General features: G+C 36.1%; 1 protein-coding gene and 1 long non-coding RNA gene across 3 annotated transcripts; both read right to left on the minus strand.

Annotated features, from left to right (window-relative positions):
* Window positions 1-1,447: 1,447 nt before the first annotated feature.
* On the minus strand, window positions 1,448-14,624 carry LOC120335703 (UBX domain-containing protein 11-like). Of its 2 annotated transcripts, XR_013474352.1 has the most exons (13): window positions 14,428-14,624; window positions 12,846-13,144; window positions 11,986-12,113; window positions 10,960-11,085; window positions 10,320-10,455; window positions 9,438-9,568; window positions 7,656-7,823; window positions 6,554-6,761; window positions 5,549-5,671; window positions 5,047-5,113; window positions 4,311-4,460; window positions 2,803-3,272; window positions 1,448-2,445 (listed from the first exon to the last, which is right to left on the minus strand). XR_013474352.1 is itself a non-coding variant. In XM_039403283.2 (12 exons), exons 1-12 carry the CDS (start codon window positions 14,493-14,495, stop codon window positions 3,119-3,121), a joined length of 1,758 nt encoding a protein of 585 aa, XP_039259217.2. In that variant the 5' UTR covers window positions 14,496-14,624; the 3' UTR covers window positions 1,448-3,118. The 2 variants fall into 2 exon arrangements, 1 of the variants encoding a protein (XP_039259217.2); XM_039403283.2 differs by having other exon boundaries at window positions 1,448-3,272.
* A 5,165-nt stretch (window positions 14,625-19,789) lies between these two features.
* Window positions 19,790-21,646, minus strand: LOC144417987 (uncharacterized). Its single transcript, XR_013473407.1, has 2 exons — window positions 21,396-21,646; window positions 19,790-21,138 (listed from the first exon to the last, which is right to left on the minus strand). It is a non-coding gene; the product is annotated as an uncharacterized LOC144417987 (long non-coding RNA).

Consider the following 21,646-nt stretch of genomic DNA (forward strand, 5'->3'; position numbering starts at 1 on the left):
ATAAATAACAATGTAACAAAAAAAAAACAATAACAAAGATTTGTTTCCAAATCACCCGCGGGCCGCACAGTAATCTAGCAGGCCGTATGTTGTGCAGGCCTGACCTAGACTCTTCATGGCGCTCGATTTTACGAACAATTTTTGTGTACAAAAACTCTCATATAATTCCCTAAAGGCGTTTAGGATTATACGGTAAATTATTTTAAGTCACTGAAGAGTTTGAAAAAAAAATTCCACTCTGATAGAGTTATATTTTTCCTTCGGCTTCCAACTACATTAACGCACCTCTACACTGCCCCATTGTTATTTCAGATTTCTGAGTCTTTATTTTAAGTCTATGTCACAGCCAATAAGTGCATAACTTTATACAGGTATGAACACACGCGTCCAAGATTGGGAGTTTTGAAATTAACCCTAACTACCCGGAAATTAAAACTCAAATTTGAGCGTTAGGAGGCCTGGCTTTCCAACTGACGATACATTTTATTAGTTTACTTATTATTAAATTCAATTAGAGCCGGTTTTATCACTTATATCAGGGTGGTCCATGTTTGTCGACTTCGCGGGCCACAAAGGTATTTTTGCATTGTTCGCGGGCCACAATAGTGCCATAAATAGGTAAACAGGGCAATACAAAAATAACACTTTTATTGTGCAAACAATTGATCATTGTTTGTCATTTTTCTAGCTAAAACATGCAAAATACGCCAGAAAAATCACTGAAACAAGCAAAAGTTTTGCTATATCTACATTTAATGTAAGAATTTAAACTCTTCATAACGGGCAAACAAAATGCCGTTTTATAACTGCTGAATGATTGATTATCATATTTTACCAAATGTAAGGTACAGGAGAGTAATTACTAATTTTTCTGAAATATTAGAAGCATTTTTTGTAATACTGTTCAGGCTGGTTGCAAAGCATCACCGGATCGAATTATATTCTCATGCCATAACATTAATATTTAGTTATCATATTTCGTTAATATAACTGTTGGAATATATTCCCAACCAAAAAGATAGAAAGCCAGTGAACAATTTGGACTACCCAAGCACACTATTCAACTTCGCTAGTTGCTTCAGCTAGCCGTGACACTAGTCAATTCAGTGACATTAGTGATGTAACAAGATGTCGGGAAGATTTTCTGTTATTTTTATGACGGAACAACACTAAATGCGATTTTTTGATTACCCTTCAGCAAAGGCGACGCGGGCCACAGATAATGACGCTGCGGGCCACATGGGGCCCGCGGGCCTGGGTTTGGACCACCCTGACTTTGTTTTTATTTCATTCGTGCCTTGGCGGGTCACCCAAAAAAACGCAGTGATTCACTTTAACCCACGGGTCAGTGATTTTCCATCCCTGTTCTATAGTATACCATTCTCCCAGATTCGATCCAGAAATTACATACATTTTTCCTGATACTAAAGCTTCCACAGAATCGGCATACCATGGAACAATTTATTGAATCTAAACATAAAAAATGCACTAATACTATTGAACAGTAGGTAACATTTAAGAAGACAGAAATTTGAGACATAAAGTGCGTTTCATTTACAATATGGATTGGTTGAGCATATAGGATAGACTAGGTCGGGTTGTGGAATGTGGCATGTTTGTTTTAAAAATCATCGAGGGGGGGGGGTCAAAAGTCAGGAAAATTTGACATTACTGATTTTTAGGACCATAAGGCCCACCGTCAAATAATAGGCACCTAATCGATTTGAAAAAAGAATTTAAGCATACATGAGGCGCATTGGCCTATTAGGCGCCCAATCGAATCAAAAAATGAATTTAAGCATGCCTTCTGGTCTGTAAAACTCGATACTTTTACATGACTCTTGTGCTGGAAAAATATTATTCCAGACTCCAGCTCGGAACTCAAAAAAAAATCACATTTTTTCACCAAAATATTTTTGTTCGCACGCAGTTTTCAAAAGAGTCACCGTCAATTGTCAAAAATTCGACTTATTTCACCATTGACAATCTCAAATTTTGAATCACACATTAACTTTGAAAATACGAAAACACGCCAAACTTTGACCCCGTAGCCCTGGTCAATAACAAAATAAACAGATAAATTGTACAGTGGTAGTTTCCGCTATTATACAAAACAACAATACAAATTGCACATCTACAAAAAGCTTCTTTTAAAATATACAACATCAATAAAAATTAATTGTAAAAATTTGCTCACTGAACTGATATAACAAAAAAATTAAAAACCTTTATCAAGCGATTCTCATATTTTGAATACGTCCCTAAAGGTCAAAGATCAAACTGCAAAATGCAATTTTTGGTATTAATGGATGTTTCCTTGAGTATAGTCTTCCGTGTTTACTCCCATAACAATGGCTGATTAGCAAGATGTCAAAAGCGATGATTGAAAGTTTAGATTAGATTATATTGCTCTATACTTTTTCACTTTAAATGTTCGGCATATCACTCTATTGTGTTCATTGAAAAAAGTTTTTTCTTCTAGTTTATAACTTCAGCTTGTTTTGGTTAGCTATTTGTCAGTTTCTACTTGTGTTTGAAAAAATTAGGTATGAATCAAAATATCTCAATGGTCTTTTTCTTTTCTGATGAGTTGTAGTTTACTTGCAGTGATCAAAACATAGTCCCCATGAAGACCAAGTTAAAATATATCAGACCTTTTAAATGGCATCTGGTCACATATCTTGAATTAAAATAATGCTCATGATATTAGTTTATGAGCTAGTCACCTGTGATTACACTGCGTGGGTTTGTAGGTGTGTATCCTATGCGGGGATGATCATGTGCGAGAGGATTGCCGGACACCTCGCTGTCGTAGGATGGTTCACGTAAACGCTTGTCGGTTACTGCTTCCTCCACCATTAAGTCCATGCATCTGAAAACAATTAACTGGCCAACTTATCCGATACCCGACATGGACATATGATTTAAACTGTCTTATTGGCTTCCCTCTCCTCTGGATAAACATGTAAATCCTATCCTAAAATTCTGAAATGATAAGTTCAGAAATTTTTCTGGAGTTAAGAACAAGTGAACATCTATCTATGAAAGTTTGAACTGCAGAAAATAATTGAGCTGTAGCCTCACTCAATTTTTATTGAGCAATTATCGAATGAAACATTCATTTATTTTTCTCAGAGTTGGAACTTTTCATGTTCTGTAGACACAAGGTGGCGTTAGGTACAAGTCCGCACTCCTGAAGAGTTTTTGAATCGTCTGAATACGTTTTAGATGGAAACGTTGATATGATGTTGTATGGTGACATTCGTTGATGCCTGTCAAAATTGAGAGATTAATAAATATATATTATAATGTTGCTCAAAGCAAAGCTGCATATAATAGTATATAAAGCTCACTGGTAGAAAAGTTAAACCAAGGCGTGAGTTAAGTCATCTGAATCTTGGGTCCAAATTTGTGCCAATGAGTGACTCAACACTGGCAGTTTGTTGTGTATGACATCAACTCATTTTGATAGATAATAACGAGAATATTGGTCGGAGACCGGAGACTTATCGATCGAAACTGCGGTTTCGATTCATGACTCTATAGTGACACCACGTGTCCCATCACTAATTAAATAATTATACGACATAATTCATCCAAAATCAATAGGCTTCTGGTCCGAGATATGATGAATGCACATGCAAAATTTGGAGCAGATTGAACCACGCCTTCGTGAGATACCGCGTGCATCTAACAGACAGACAGACAAATACCTATCAACATACTTACCGATCTAAAGATCGATAAGTAATAAGTCTTTGATAAACAAGTCACTTCAAGCCAGACGGTGTGGCGCATTGATCTATGATTACTTTCAAGGGGGAATATTTATGTGGATTGCTGGACTCTTCCTGCTATAGGTTGGTTGGTTACGGCTTCCTTCACCAATAAGTTCAAGCATTTAAAACAAATAACTGGCTTACTAATCATATACCCAACGAGAGGCCAAGCTTAGCAATATTAGGAAAGCTGCCTCATCGACTTTCTTCTCCCTCGGGATAAATATGTAAATCCTATCCTATGTGGGAGAGAATTGCCTGACTCCTCGCCACCGTTAGGGTGGGTCACATAACACTAGTTCGGTTACGGCTTCTTCCTCCATCAAGTCCAGGCCTTAATAAACAATTAACTAGCCAACTAATCCCATACGTGACATAGACTGGTAACCGGATGAGAGGCCGTGGTTCGCCATATTTTAAGCCGTCTTATTGGGTTCTCTCGCCCCCGGGATTATTATAAAAATCCTATCGCAACAAGAACATCAATTTAACTGAAGAATCTATATATACAAATCGTGTCCAAATACCAACCTTTGTTTGTTTATATAATTTCTTAAATCTCCAATCGTTTCATGAAACTTCATTTTAATGAGCAAAGTCTTGTCTCCGTCCTCTGATTTGATTCTCAATGTTGCCACATTTCGAGCTGTTGGCGGCCTCTGATTTTCAGGCAGATTCATCCTGAAATGTAAAATTTCTTGATTAAAATATTGTGGTGATTGGCGAGTTGGACCTATGTTGGCGCTAGAGCTAAGAACTGAAGCTCGAACCCAACCCGAAATTCGGGCCGGGGTCGGGCCTGAAATGTAAATCATTACGTTCGGGGCTTCTCTGTTGCTGACTTACTTTTTTTTTTAAATAAATATATTTTTTATAAAAATTATATACTATGACTATGTGTGGAATTCAAAGATCCTCTAAATAAAATATGGAATTTCGGGTTTGTTTCGGGTTCGGGCAAGTTCAGTTAATTAGTCGGGTCAGGTCCAATACCCACGGGCCCGGTTGAATTTTTGGGCCCGTTCTTACCCCTAACTAATAAACTGGCGTTTATTTAAATCTTGGGTTCATAACCCGTGTCCACCCTCACTCAAAGTATAATAAATTGGGTTCCTGCATCTGAAATTTATATAGTTAGATTTAACTACAGATAACTGTTAAAAAACGTCAGCCATGAAATGTTTAAATGGCATTTCACCGTACTTCAACCCTTTTAAAAGTGTCAGTTGTTAAATGTTTCGAGTAGCATTTCATCTTAACTTCTTACCTTTGTTGCATTTCTTGAACAACTTGGGTTTCAATAACCTCTGCTGAACTTGAACTCGTGTGACTTGCTGAAAATAATAAAGGTGAATGTCAAGAATGATAAATCATGGACATAAGACAAATACCTGATACCCTATTTCAGGGGTGTGCAACCGATGGCACGTGGGCCAAATGCGGCCCACAAGAAAAAATTGTGTGACCCGCAGAGAAGTGCTAATTTTGATCGTCGTGTGAATCCTATACCTGAGTCCAATTTATTATCTGTGCCTATGACGTCACAATGTAGCAGCTAGCTTGTGAAACGAACAACGCATGCCATAAGATCAATAACTAAAACTTCTGTGCCTACAACTACTAGAAAGCTTGTGGTAAAGGAAGGAATGGCCCGCGCTTTCATCCAATTATTTGTATCTTGCTCTTTCGTATTAAAAGTTGCACACCTCTTACCTATTCCTATGCCCAACATGGGAAGCAAATTTTCTCAAGAAAGCAACTTCCTGTACCTGTTAGTTGATCGGCGATAGAGTCCCTAACATCAATTATCTTTCCATCCCGGATCACATTTCGAGGCAATTTTCCAATGAACTGCTCCAATGAAAGCTGAGGTCCCGGTAATTTACTGGTCACTAAAAATGAAGAGACATTCACAATTTCAATTTTGTTATGAAGTCAGTTCTAAATATATCTTATTAACCAGGTTTGTTGTTTTCATTCAGTAATTGTTCAAGTGTTTTTATAGTATCGATAAATTCTCTTCGCAATTTAAAAAAATTTTAGGACTTAATTGACTCCCTGTGCATCAAATGGATGCGAGTATGTATCACAGAAGCGCAGAGCGCATTAATAACCATGAATAAATACTTGGCAATAGATAAGATTACAGATGGATAATATATTTTGAACTTCACAATGGTAGAGGAATACAACACACAAGACAAGCACGATGGAAAAAAATTCAGAAAAGTTGACAAAGTAATTGTGCATACTTGCTATTCTATTCTTTTGAAATTATTTTAATCATTTTTTTACTATATTGTTCAACCATGGTTATAGTATCTGATACTTAATGATCTGCAGTGCAGTTATGAAGAAAGAACCTGCAGTTTAAAACATATCGGCTTGACGGTGTGGCGTATCGTGCAAAGCGTGTATTCTTCTGGCTAACCTGTGACGGTTCGCTGGTTCGAATCCCATGCAGGGATAATTATGTGCGAGAGGATTGCTGGGCTCCTCACTGTTGTAGGATCGTCCCTCAACCACCAAGTCCATGCCTCTGAGACAAATAACAGGCTAAAAAATCCCATACCCAACATGGACTAATCGATAACCGGACGAGAAGCCCTGGTTCGCCATATGATTACTTCATCTTAATGGCTTTCCTCTCCCCTGGGATAAATAAGTAAAGCCTATCCCATCCTTGTAATACTACATGGGCAATCATACCTTCTGATATGGATTATAAATCAAAATACAAAATAACTTTCTTGATAAACGCAAAAAAATCGAACCTTCGCCAGCTGGTTGTGGACTCGTGCTATCAAAATTATTTGACATTGATGACGGAATCGATGACCTCACTGAAGCTGATGATGTCATATTCAGACCGGAATTCAGAAGATTTGAAGGCTGTTCTTCTCCTCCCAATAAAAACCCAACGCCGGGAAACTCTTCAAGTAACCGTGGGTCTTGGAATGTCACAAATCGCTTGTCTGTAACCTTTATATAAAGAAGTGAGCTATTAACTGGACAACTATACACAACCTTGATGGATACTTCAGGAGGTCCATTTGTTCAATATGAAGACTGTCCATAAAGTCCCTGAACAATTTCAATTTTGTTAAAAAGTCAGTTTTCAATATATCTTAACCAGGTTTGTTGTTTTTTAATCAAAAATTGTTCAAGTATTTTTACTTGATTCAATACATCTGAGAGGGCCAAAACAATATATGGTATCGTTAAAATCCCTTTGCAATCCTAAACTTTTTAAGACTTATGGACACCCTACACGAGCTTTATTCGTATGTGTATAAATCAAGGATGCTGTAGCAACGAGAATATCGGTCAGAAACCGAAGACTTATCGATTGAAACTGCGGTTTTGATTCATGACTCTATAGTGACACCGCGTGTCTCATCACTAATTGATTGATAACTCGCTAATTATACGACATAGTTCATCCAAAATCAATAGGCTTCTGGTCCGAGATATGATGAATGCACATGCAAAATGGGGGGAATTGGGGCAGATTCAACCACGCCTTCATGAGATATCGCCTGCATCTAACAGACAGACAAACAGACAAATACCTTACCGATCTAAAGATCGATAAGTAACAACTATCTTAATTGATTCAGTAGCTTTGCTTCACTGCAACACAAATTTATTTATGTAACGTTACTTTCTAATCAAACATAGTTTACACATGGCCAGTAATGTTCAGAATACAGGAATGCTACAAGAATACAAGACCCTAAGAAGGGTCTTGCTATACAATGACATACGGTAATCGCAATACATTATTTTTTTTTTTTTTTCAGATTCAGATGTGTGTAGCAAGACTCCTGAATTACAAAGTATTACAATAATAATGTAGAATATTAAAATATCCACCTGTATTGGGACTCCATCAGGGTATCTGGCTTGCAGTTCAGAAGGAAAGTATCCGTCCATGATATCCTGAAGACATCTCTGCGTTGTTTGGTCGGCATAGGAACGAAACGGTCCACTGAACATCATTATTCCGTTTTTATACAAAGTTAGAGGAATGGATTCGATTGCCTGAATGCAGATGAATTTATATATAAATCCTTAAATTTACCGAGAGCATGCGCAATTGATAAGATAGATAAGATAAGTTAAGAAAAGAAAGTCAGATAAGGAAGTTAGATAAGATTCATCTCATTTCTGAGCATGCATGTGACCTTGCTTTGAATAAATTTTCATGTAAAAAACGTACCAATATAACTGTATATAGTTTCAGCTCTATGCATTTCAGTTACAGAAGTAACTTTTCTTCTCTGTTAGTGTGTAGCATGTAGTTGTCATAGATATAGTTTCAGTAGCTCTTGGAATGTAAGCAGTCACCCATAGCTCTCTCAGAGCATTTTTTACTCCTGAGTGAGCACAACCTTAGAGCGATTTTTTATGTAAAAAATCTTCCACAATATTTGGTTTAATACTTTGTGCTAAACTATACAGAACACAAATCAGTTCAAATTTACAAATTTTAAATTTTTTATAAATTTTAAAGTACGGACGATCAAAGTGAAGTACTTGACTTTAATACTTTCGTAATTCAAAGAATTTTCATTCAAATAAAAAACTCAGTCACCACAAAGAGTAGTATAATTAACAGACATCAGGCACACGACACAATACATAAGTGGCAATCAAGAGATGATTAAAAACTACGCAACTGAAGTACCCCCTCAAGTGTAGGTACATAAAAAGTATCAATGAACAACAAGCATGGCCAGGGTATAACTCATTATTCCCTCATAAAGCTCAAATTTGTGAGATGATAATCAGTAATTTAAATCTTCATTATGATTGGCTACAGGGTAATATAAGCTATTATGATGTACCAATCAAAACTATTATGATGTAAGAATTGTGGAATGTATAAAATCCAAGTTATGGCACTCATGAAGAGCTATGGAATGCCATAGGGATTAGGACCAGCAAAATATACTATGAAGAATATATCAAATTCAATGGAATCATTTCTTATATTTGTTAATGTGACTAAATTTTTGCATATCTGACGTTGTCTGTGACATAACACATGAGTGAGTGAAATTGGTTGGATCACCTAACTGCTGGAAATTTAAAGTTCCCTTTACTACGAACGTACATCTAAGTATTTCACTTGGCCCACTTGTCTCTGCTATAAATATGACTATAGTTTTTATTAACGTCATAATGACCCTGATTGTGACTTTGTGCTTCTTATTATTATATAAAGTATAAACGTTTGCCTAGCTGTTATAAAGAAACTGTCCTATTATCTGTAATGGCCCATTCAGAAAAGTAATTGCCACCCCTGATATAGATCAATTTATTGCTCAAGTATTCCAATACACAGCATAGACAGATAACCAAATGCTGTGGTTCAACATAAGGATTAAGTCGTCTTATCGGTTTTCCTCTCCCAGAACAAATATGAAATCCTATTTTTTACATTTTTTTATGATACTACATGATGCTATTTGTCTTTTTCTCACTCTAAACAAGGCCCCGTACAAGCAGCCATATGTAAGAAGCTAAAGCTAAACAAAATCTTCGCAATTTGGTATTGTCTATTCAATTTATTAGTTTGTGGGCGTTCGGAACCCGCGATGTCCTCATAGTAAGTCTAATGCTTCAGCCACAGGACCATTTCAGCACCCTTACCTTTAATTTTGCTCCCCCCATCGTCTGGGCGACCTTATTTTCTCCTTTCCCGGCCAGAATGTTCAAATCGTTCACATTTTCGACAATAAGATCAAAATCTGGGGTGAAAACTTGACCTGATACTGATGAACCTAAAAAGTTTATTAACGTTTAAATTTAGAATAAGATATAGCAGTGTGGTGCCTTGCAGACCAGCGACAGGAAATCTTTTCTCTAAACAATGTAATAGCAAGCAAGCGAGTTGTCTAGACTTTTGCATTTTGCAATAGGTCTAGCTAATTAAAAAAACCTTTGTTAGATTTGATCTTGTCGCCCTTATTTTCGATATTTACTTTTCTTTATTATTTACTTTTCTTATTATGTCCACATATTTTCAACTTGTTTTGAATAAAACATACTTTCGTCCAACTATCTGTTATTTGTAGCTTATTGCTAGCTAGTTATTTATGAGATGGATCGCAATACTTGACAAATTCTAAAAAGGCCCAAAAAGTTTGAGAACACATGCTCTAGAACAGGGCAACAATCGGAACCTTTCGAGTATTTGATTCGGACCGTACATAATTTTTTATTTCGGATCAGCCTCACTTTTGAAGTTTCCTTTCATAAAATGACTTTTATAGTTTTGAATATATATGAAAAGAACTATAAAACCATAATAAACCATTTTGATTAGATAGTATAATCATTAGCTCGTCAAGGAAGTGCGCCGTTTAAGGATGCCAAAATATAATTTCTGGAAACACCGAACCCAAATAATTTTTTGCATGCAAATCTTTGGTAAAAATAGTTGAGTAGCCCTGCTCTAGAATATATTTTAAATGAACTGCATTGTGTTTTTCTGGATCACCCTAAAAATTCCTAATCATGAATACGACATACCAGGCTTCCATGCAATTGCATTATTATTCAACGTCACGGGCGTTTGGTGATTTATTTCTTCATCATCAAGATATTTATTGGAGTTGGGATTCGATTTCTCACCAACCCAAATCATCCCGTAGTCTGCCAGGAACGTCTAAAATAAAAAATTAATGTGTTACAGCCATGGCTGGGAGCCAAGCTGATGCTACCGGAAATTTCTGTGGCTCCAGCTTCTAAACATCTGTTAAGACGGTAAGACGGGTTAATGATATGGCAAACCACGGCCTCTTGTCCGGTTACCAGTCCATGTCAGGTAGAGGAAACCATAACCGACCAGCGGTTACGTGAACCACCTTACAGCGGCGAGGAGTCCAGCAATCCTCTCAAACATAATTATTCCAGCATGGGAAAATTTAGGAATAATTAAAAGTAATAGCCTTCTAGAAAAAAATCAATCTTTAACCACTGAAAATTTCAAAGCGATGGGTCAGTAGCTGAAGAGAAAATGGATTCTTCAATAACCAAAAAAATTATTTCAAAGAACAACAACAACATAATAGCGAAATAATCCATAGGTTCACCAAGCGTCCAATAAGCGAAGGGAAGACTGGAAACCCTTATTCTAGTCAACTTCACATCCATTCCCCCACCCACTCACCTCCATCTCATAAACCTGCTGTTTTAATTCCAAACATTTCGCTTCAAGTTCAGCGACTTTTGATGGACTTTCGTTCTCTCCAGATTTCAAATTTCTTTCTAACAGAGAAGTTTTCTCTTCCAAAACCTGTCAATATAATGGTGGAGATTTCATTGATGAAACCAATTTACTTATAAAAGAAGTTCACATACTGAACTAATTCACTAGGAGCAAAAGAACTTGGAATATAAATATATGGGCGCTCCAAAAGTACCAATATGGAGGTAACTAATTTTGTTCGCCTATTTGACATCAAGTTGTGTAAAGAGACTGGTGCCTATGGGCAGAGGTATATTCACTTGGGTAACACAGACAGTCCCCGAACTCGTAATAGAACTAAAATAAGGAAAACGGAATAAAATTATGGCCCTAACCTGGTACACACACTACGGGAGTACCATCATTTCATCATAGCGTAGTTAATATATTACACCCAGACGAGGTAGGCCAGTTGTTCTCAAACTTTTCTATGTAGTCCCGTAATATGGGTACCAGGTTAGGGTTGGGCTATAATTTTATTCCAATTTTCATTTTTTTAGGTTTTTACGAGTTCAGGGACTGTCTGTGTTAACCAAGTGAATATACCCCCTGCCAATAGGTTTAAGCCCCTTTACAGAACTTGATGTAAAGTAGACAAACAAAATTAGTTACCTCCACATTGGTACACATACTTCTGGATATTTCACAAAAATACGCGAACCCCTTTAAATGAGATCACACGACTTATGACCAGGATGACAGCATATCAAAATATTATCAAATGAAAACTTAAAATTTCTTTTGAAGTGAATAGCGTTTATAAGCTCAGTTATAGAGATACCCTCGATTTGTTACCTTTCGCAAGTTCGACCACAACGATGGTCTATTTTGCTATTTTGTTTTTATAAAAGTGCAAAGTTCACAGACACTACCCCATTTTTGTTAGCCCCTTAGGGCTTCGCATACCCTCAGTTGGGAACCACTGCAGTAGGTCAGCTTTGTACCAACCTTTATTCTTTTGTCTTTTTCAAGAATCTCTCTCGTATACGATAAATTTTTCTTTTCTAGTATTGCTATTTTCTGCATCATTGATGTCATTAAGTCCATGTCTGATGGAACATTGGCCGATGAGTTCCCTGTGGAACAAACCAATTACATGTTATTGTATTCCTGCAACAGGAGGAGACTTGGGGTAGGTAGGGAGATTTTTTGTCCAAAAAAAAAAAGTGGATGTTTGTATAGAGCGGGGGCGGGCAAGGTTTTTGGGTCAGGGGCCAAAATTTTGCCCGCCCTTGCTGGCGGGCCATGTAAGTGTGATGTAAAATGTTACATTTTATGAACAATATTCACAGTGTTACAGAAGCAAAATTGAAAAAGACAATAGGCCTCGAGCCAAACATAAATTCAATCGCAATCTTAACAAATTCCTTGAGCTATTTTTTAGCTAAATTATCAAAATTTGGTTTTAGTTCGGTTGCGGCAGCATCAGATGGGCCAGATTGAATTACTTAATGGGCCGGATTTAGCATGCGGGCCGCAGTTTGCCCATGTCATGCATAGGGTCTTGTTTGGAGCAAAAGACTTATAAAAAATGTAACCTAGAAAGTTAAATTTTGGACCTCCTGAAGTATGCGCACCAAGATGGCGCACAACCTAAACTCAGGTCGTGTACCAGGTTAGGGTTCAGGTTGTGCGACATCTTGGTGCGCATACTTTCGAAACACCTGAATTTTCTTGCTGGAGCCAAAAGTCGTAGACATAGAAATTTGAACTCTATGGAGATTTGGAATCAGGAGGCAACGGAATGCATAGGCCCATTTGAACACTTTAAAATGTTGATTTTTTCCAGTTTTTTGCTTTCCAGTTACCTTTAATTGGTGAATTCACAAGACCAAGAGGGCTTGGCTTTCTATTTCCATTAAATGCATTGAACATTTCTTTTGGTGAGCCATCGAGTGGCTGAAGTAGTTTTCGCAGTGGAGTCGATGCAGGACTATCACTTGAACTTTCACTGGAACTATATGAAGACCTTAGACCTGTGATGTCTTTATGACGTGGTGAACTTTGACCTGTGATGTCATGATGATGCGCTGTCCCTGTGATGTCATTTAACAAGGCTCGTTCACTTGAAGTGTATTCAGGCATTCGGAATGGCACTGAACGTTTTCTAAAATCATAAAATAGTATAAATTTTCATCCAATGTTTGTCCAATTGATCAACAATCCCGTTATAGAGCTTGCCTAAGTCAGAAAGTACAGCGACAATCACATCAAACTATGATAGCGATCTCTCTAATATTGGAATCACAAGCCAATAAATCGCGAGGGACTATGACTTTTGATGCGACGAAGCTCGCTCGATTTCGGGTGATCACGCGTTACGGACAACCCTCCATGTATGCAGACCTTATCACATCACTGTGACGTCATAGTGACGTAATTGTTGGATGGCCTCGTCAGATGTCGGATAAGACGGAAAAAATTGTTGAGCCATGCCTACTATAATATATCGCCGCTGTCACGCCAGCGAAAAGCTAGCGAAATCCTACATAAAAATATACGATGCCATAAAACTGTGTTCCCACTTTGCGAAGTATTTCTAATCAATAGCCACGAAAACTCTAACCCTAACGAAATTTTAGACCTCATTTGCTTAGTGCAATTAAATTATTTTTTATTCATAAATTTTATAATGAAACACTTTTTATGACATCGTATTTTTGAGCAGCAGGATTTCGCTAGCATTTCGCATATATCAGACCCCTCAAAGCTTGGGTCTCATTGTGAAAATTTTCCAAAAAAATGACAATTCATGATGAATACTGGCGGGCCGCATTGGAGAGCTCTGAAAGTTGGAGTTTGTCAGTATTTGATTAACCGTCCTAATTTCTTTGATTTCACAAAAATTGGGGTTGTGGAAAAAATAGTTTTTCGATGCAACCATATATCACAACAATTACCATATGCCTAAAGAAGATTTTAAAGAATATCTTATATATATATTGTGTTGTTTTTATTATATTCTAAGTCAAAGGTGAAACTATTATTTCGCATGTCTCAAATCGCATGTTAAGTCTTGAAAACTTGCTAAATTCTGTCTGGTGTGTTGTCTTTTTTTGTATCGTGGCTGCATTCAAAATGAATTATATATTCATATTAACTTTGTCATTTACAGAAGTCAATAAGACATTTTTAACAGTTGTTTGTTGAATTGAGATCTTTGTACATTTGCAAGTTATTATTTAAGAAAAAAATATGAGTTTTAATTATTTCCAATATGAAATTTCAAAATTTTGAGAAATTCTATTGACAAATTTCGCCATTCTAGCACCTTGGAATTTATACAGGCTACAAACAGACAAATCTTAAATAGGCTACTGACATACTGGAAAACGGGCTGGCAGACGTTATTCTGCTATTCGTTTCGGATGCATAAACTTACAGACTTACCCAAAACTCCTAGAAGGCGTCAACGGTGATTTCTTTCCTTTGCTCAGACTACTAATAGGCGAAGTCATTTTTCATATTTTATTAAATAAACCTGACTGAAATTCAAGACATGGCAGAAATATTGAAATACGAAAAGAACTGACAAGTGAGCAAAAATTGCGGTTTTCCCTTCGCTACGCGTCTTTCGTAACCATGATTCTTGCATGAGCGATTTATGACTCGGCAGCGACATATAGTGGTAAAATCTCACATCTCTGAACCATAGTTTTGTTGAATATAGTTAGATAACGTCTGCTTCGCTACGCTTGAGTAGTAATGGGCACAAACAACTAGAAAATGTCTTGAACACTCACATGATCATTTGAACAAATCTGACCGAACTCACACATTTATTAGGTAATACCAGAGTACCATGGCGTAAGTTAGTGATGTCTACGTTCGTGCCAGGAAGCATACTTTCACTTGGCTGAAATATCTTATGAATAATCTTATTTCTAGATTACATCCACACATTTTGATACAATATCCTAAAACAGTAAAAAGGTAAGTAAGCCGGTACCGCAGGCCACGTCTTAGCTCCATATGATTCGTCATTTATTAAAACCGAAGACTACAATTTACGAAATTACGGTGGGCGAGAGTGAATTCGCAGTCAAGCGTTGCGAGAGAGCAGTGGAGCATAAACTAAAATGCAAATACCGCGAGCTAACTATATTCAAGTACAACCTGAACATTACGTGAACTCGAGAATATTAGCACTTATTGTGTTTCCCGGTAGAAATCATATATATATATCCCTGATTAGCTTCAATAAATAATGTTATTCAATAATTTGAAACAACCTGCAGAAATAGTGAAAACCTGTCAAAAACCACTAAAAACCTTTCAAATTAAATATATCACAGAATCAATAAAAAAAAACTCGTTAACGAATATAGTGTATTCAGTCTAAGTTTCCTTTAAAAACAATTTGAAACTTATTTTATTCCATGATGCGTTTTTTCAATTCTGTGCATAAATAGGAACATCGAACATGTTCTTGCCGCTCGGTTTTTGCTTCGCGAGATTGATTACAATTCGGTAATGGTTTTCAATAATTGGAACTACACAAACGAAAATGTTTTATATTGACCGCTAACATTGTTGCTGAATCTTCTTTGTTTCGTAGTCTGTAAAAATATAGTTTTAAGGTTTGACAAGTTTGTAAAAGGACACTATATCTGATTTGCTTCATAATTACCAATTAGCTTGTCCGTAACGCGGGATATGACCCGCTGAAATTGTTGAAAAAAAAACATTATTTTAAAAACTATTTCAAATAGTCACCCATTCCCGGTATGTTGGTCGTTGCCCATACCCATGGCTTTGTTCAATAAAAATTCTAGTCCATCAAACGTAATACTTAATAAATAGTAGGTCTAATTATTCTTTTTGTTTTTGACGATTTTTGCCGTTTTTGCATCTAAATGAGGATTGATAATTTTTAGCGTCTTTTCTTGGAATTGATCCAAGTAACAAAAAAATGTAATTATAAAGTAAAAGTTAGAAATGCAGATTGCAATTTTGAATCATTCCTTAACCCGAATTGGATAATTACTAATTTGTTATTCAAAAACGTGACGGGGGTGTTTTTCTCAAATCTCACATTTCTGCATTAGATCCGGGGGCTTTGTACAAAAGATTGCAAACAAGAATTCAGGCAAACAGTCACCCGTTTTACACATTTGTATGGCAACCAGTGGTGTATCTGTGTAAGGTGGCGCATGTGGCAAAGTGCTTGAATGCGCCCCCTGATCGTTGACTGGTAATTTTGTAGAGGGTGTTGTCGGGTAGAGAACATTGCTACTTTGATATTTGAGTGACGAGTTTTAAATATTTCCAGTTTCAAATTGTTTTATTTGAGCATTTTACATGTGAATTGTATAAATAAGATTGTATTGTTTCCAAAATAATATTACTAAAACTATATATCTTGAATATCAAGATGAAGATTGAATGAAAATATCTCCGAATGATCAAAGTAATAATCAAGAGGACAAGCGTAAGTTATCCACAACAAGAAAAGTGATAGTTAACTTACGAGTAGTATTATGGTTTCAACTAATGTGCGCGACAAAAGCAGCACCATCTAAAATGATTCTGCTTTTCGTTACTACGAATAGAAGAAATTAATTTGTTATTAGTATCAGAGGCTTTGATTAGTAAACAGTATTAGTAAGTAATTTGTTATCTAGAAATGGCGCTCCAGAAATGTGTGTACCTATATGGAGATAAATAATTTTGTTCGCCTACTTTACATTAAGTTTTATAAAAAGAAACCTATGGGCAGGGATTAACTCACTTGGTCAACACAACCAGTCCGCAAAATAAAAATAATTCCCTCTGATCCTATATTATAAACCGGTATGTGGCGCTGCTGACACGCTGTTTGATTGACAGATTTTCTAACAAAACATTGTTTGTTTTTGTATTTTGACCAGAAGTTGCTACAAGGACAACACTAAAAGGCTGAAGGAAGAAACGGATGAAGTGGAGGGAAAACGGAAGTTGAAGTGTTCCCAAAGGTGAAAAATTAAAAAACACTAAAAGGCTGAACACTAAAAGGAAGAAGTGGATGAAATTTCTTCCGACGAATAATGAGGTGGTTGAAGTCACTAAAAAGCTGAACACTAAAAAGAAGAAGTGGATGAAATTACCTTCCGACGAATAATGAGGTGGTTGAAGTCACTAAAAAGCTGAACACTAAAAGGAAGAAGTGGATGAAATTTCTTCCGACGAATAATGAGGTGGTTGAAGTCACTAAAAAGTTGAACACTAAAAGGAAGAAGTGGATGAAATTTCTTCCGACGAATAATGAGGTGGTTGAAGTCACTAAAAAGTTGAACACTAAAAGGAAGAAGTGGAGGAAATTTATTCCGACGAATAATGAGGTGGTTGAAGTCACTGAAAAGATGAACACTAAAAGGAAGAAGTGGATGAAATTTCTTCCGACGGCTGGTGAGGTGGATGAAGTCACAAAAAAAATGAACACTAAAAGGAAGAAGTGGATGGAATTTCTTCCGACGGGTGGTGAGGTGGTTGAAGTCACTAGAAAGCTGAACACTAAAAGGGAGAAGTGGATAAAAAAATTTCCGACGAATAATGAGGTGGTTGAAATCACTAAAAACACTAAAAGGAAGGAGTGGATGAAATTTCTTCCGACGGGTAGTTAGGTGGCTGAAGTCACTAAAAAGCTGAACACTAAAAGGAAGAGGTGAATGAAATTTTTTCCGACGAATAATGAGGTGGTTGAAGTCACTAAAAAGCTGAATACTAAAAGGAAAAAGTGGATGAAATTTCTTCCGACGAGTAATGAGGTGGTTGAAGTCACTGTAAAGCTGAACACTAAAAGGAAGAAGTGGATGAAATTTTTTCCGACGAATAATAAGGTGATTGACGTCACTAAAAAGCTGAACACTAAAAGGAAGGAGTGGATGAAATTTTTTTCGACGAATAATGAGGTGGTCGAAGTCACCAATGACATTAAACAACATGATGCGCAACTCCGGCATTTTTGTCCGAAGATCGTATTCGATAGCACGCTCCAATGCACATACTTGACGAGACGAAAACGAGCGGATGTGTGCTGCTTTCAAGGCGTAGCACGAATGGTGTTCGTGCCTGCTTCGACAGTTGTTGTCGATTTTAATGATATTTTGGAAAGTTAAGGTAAGAATAAATCGGAAAAAGGTAAAGTAAATACTATTGTGGTATATCACACCCGGGCATCGCACTGTTAAGTACATGTGGGAAAGCCAGCCTTTGTCAAATACTACGAAGTTATTAATTCAGTACGGTACGTGGTTGCCCATTTGCCGAAATTACATATTTACTTACCCCTTATGGTTTCAAATAGTTCATGCACCTCCAGTTAGATTTTTTTAATCAGTGAGGATATTTACTCATTGTTGATTTCTGCTCATTGTAACATACTATTGCGCATTCACTTATATTTGCGTATTGAATCAAAGTGTTAACAAGTTCACCTAACATTTCACTCATACCGGTCTATCTTGTATAGTCTGATCTCTCAAGTATTTGGAGCCGCGAATGCTTGTAATTTTCTGACTAAACCCTTTTATTAGTTGGTTTATATACCAAATTCAGTAAATAATGAGATATTGGATTTATTAGCTTTTCCATTCTGAATCATATAGACTGCTTTATATATTCTTAACGAAAATTAATAAATCTCCTCTCTTTCTTCAGATGTGAAAGTTGTGGACAAACCTGTCTAAGCATTGTGAGACTCCTGCAGCACAAGAGGTAATAGCAGAAATAGTAAGTATATCAATCAAGAAATTAAGCCGACATAAAGCAAAACTTTCAACTATTCGTCTAATCTTAATTTCCTATTATTTATTCACAGGACCACTATAGCAGAAGGGGAGATATCAGAAGTCTGGCGACATATCAGTGACAGTGTGATTCCAAGAAATATAATTAGAGTACTCCATAAATGTTTGCAATAGAAAAACAACCTATGGAGGCATGCAAAGACATTTGAACCTCCGGTAGGTAGAGTTGTGTATGGCCCCCACATCCTGCAGGGCTTGAGGAAAAGAACTAAAAATTCCAAAGCGTAAGATTGCATAAGCGGTCTTATTTGTAAAAAGGCACAAAACACGCCAGACATACTTAAAACAGCTTTGGAAAATGAGGATTACGGGTAACTCACTGCACCTGTGTTATATTTGGTTCATCAACTTTTGGTAGTACTATAGAAGAAATTACGGAAGAGGTATAATCATCATTCATGATAAAATACTATCATATATTTTTTGGACAACTTCAATCTAGACCAGGGATCTCAAACTCGCGTCCCCAGAGAACTTCCAGTGCGGCCCTCGAACGCTTAACAATAATTGTAATAGTATTTTGGAAATTTTTTTTTATCTAAATGTAATAGATTTTTCAAACCTTTTAAAGTGAGATTGATTATCCACACAGAAAACAATTTACTGAAAGTAGTTTTGGAATATTAATTTTTTTTTGTCCACATTTTGACCCAATTAAGAATACACATCAAGCTAGCAAGAGAATACTTGAATAAAACACTTGAGTGATTAAATTAAACGCAAAGTACATGAAGAAGGTGGCATTTTCGAAGAAAATGGGAGTTGCAATATTTCTGCTTTCCACAAAATTTTGAAGCACATTCTTTAATTTGTCATATTTCCATCAATACAATGAAAAAACACAATAAGCTTAGCAGTCAATATGACAAATTCGAAGACCAACTTCAAACAGAAAATTTCCATGTGTTTGTATATTAATATAATTATACAACGACTTGGTTACTAAAAATTAATATCAATAATAATTCAAGCAATCCTATGCCACGCAATGTGGTGCGGGATGTCTTGTCGAAAAAATCTGTCATTTGTTTTTTTTACTGATCTATACATGAAATGATAAAAGTAACTTTTTTGCATTACTGGAATTAATTAAACATTCGCAAAGATCCAGATTAACCCATGATCATGTGGCCTCGTTAGTTGGAGTTGGTACTATAAAATCATTTCAGCCTGGCCTTAGTATGCTGGTGACACAAAAAAAAAGATGCCAAACGTCAGGACAAATGTAATTATTAAAACATTGAGTTTATACTGTAGTATTTTTGTTAATTTTAAGTTCATATATTTAGATTAAGTTATTTTTAGTGTATGTATTATTCTTTCCTTATCCAAAGCTTGTTCAAAAATGATTTTGATGGTTGTACATAGAATTTTATGATTTTTTATAATAAATACAGTAACTTGCAAATGTTGCAATAATAGTGGAATGCAAATATCAATATGTAATTGCATTTGAATTTGAAGAAAATAATAAAACTTAATCCAACTGTTTAGTTGCATCACAATACATGTCACAAACTAAAACTATCTTAAAAATATCTTTTAAGTATACATTATCAAAAACTGTTTGCGGCCCTTTTTACAATTTCCAAAATTCAATGCGGCTCTCGAAAACCCATGAGTTTGACACCACTGATCTATTCTAGACGATTCAAGCATTGCCTTGGGAAATAATATCACTTCAATTAAATTGAAATAATCTTGCTATATTAAATACAAAATCGTTGCTATCATAAAGGTAAACCAATTCAGCCACTCGAAATATATTGGCCTTCACAAAGCAATGGAGGCAAAATTGAGAGTTCATGAGCTATGAACATTTGTTCTTTTCTTTGTCTTGATCTTTTCATACTCCACAGCCCCTATTAATTTTTTATAATTTTAATTACCATGTGATGGTCATACATATCTTTAACTTGTATTTTCTGTCATGATGTATTATCTCAATGTGCCAAACTATTAATTAGTGTGCATATTTTGCTTCCAGATGACATAAATGTATTGTCTTGTTTATTACCTCAGCTTGGAGTATTGACAAGAAAAAGGTGCCAGTAAATTAGGTAAAATTTTTTTTAACTCTTTGTTATAATCAGAATTCACAATCAATAGGAATTATATACAGCCAACAATCAATAAGAATTTTATGCGAAACCCCTCAGAATAAATTTGTCTAAAATCGGAGGAAGGCAAAAAATATAGGTAGTTTCCACTTTCCATCCACACAAGCATTTCAAGAATACTTGCTCGAGCCAAACTAAATGAGCATCGTCAGGTGATCGGTAAGGCTGCAAGTTGAATTCAGCCCTGCAACCTCCTGCATAGAAGATAATATTAATTAGTGGGCTATGAGCTAAATTCCTAAATTTAAACAAACCTATCTACGATGCATTATGTACCAGCAATGTTACCTACGATTAACTGAATATGTAATATGTCTAATAAATTCACCTACAAAAGCAAGTTCGATAGGTGGAAACTTTGTGTTATGGAATTGTATCACAGCACAGTTTTGTATGACACCCTCTTTAACTGAAATTTCAATGATTAAGCGCAAACATTAAAATTACTAACTTTGAACTTTGTCATTATCTGCAAAATGTTCCACACAAATCTTTCCGCTATCGCGTTTGTAATCTTCTCTGATAAAAAACGTCTATGATGTCCAGAATTGCTCTTCACAGCTTGCCTGCCATTCCAGCTTTCCAAGTGAGCAAAACTTCTTAGATATAGAGATTATTTTGTTCCGTTACAGGCCCAAAAAGGCAGGTACTACACGTAAAAAAGACGCCGAGTAGCAAAAGCGAGCGGAAAACGGACGCGAA

The sequence above is a fragment of the Styela clava genome, chromosome 2 (genome assembly GCF_964204865.1).
Source record: "Styela clava chromosome 2, kaStyClav1.hap1.2, whole genome shotgun sequence".
Classification (NCBI taxonomy): Eukaryota; Metazoa; Chordata; class Ascidiacea; order Stolidobranchia; family Styelidae; genus Styela; species Styela clava.

Bases quoted from the DNA above. Each gene is read 5' to 3' on its own strand.
- LOC120335703 (XM_039403283.2), bottom strand. From the start codon at position 14,495: ATGACTTCGCCTATTAGTAGTCTGAGCAAAGGAAAGAAATCACCGTTG. The intron at 10,456-10,959 runs GTGAGTGGGTGG...TTTTTATTTTAG, and splicing joins AGCAGGTTTATGAGATGGAG to ACGTTCCTGGCAGACTACGG. The intron at 7,824-9,437 runs GTAAGGGTGCTG...ATCTGCATTCAG, and splicing joins TGGGGGGAGCAAAATTAAAG to GCAATCGAATCCATTCCTCT.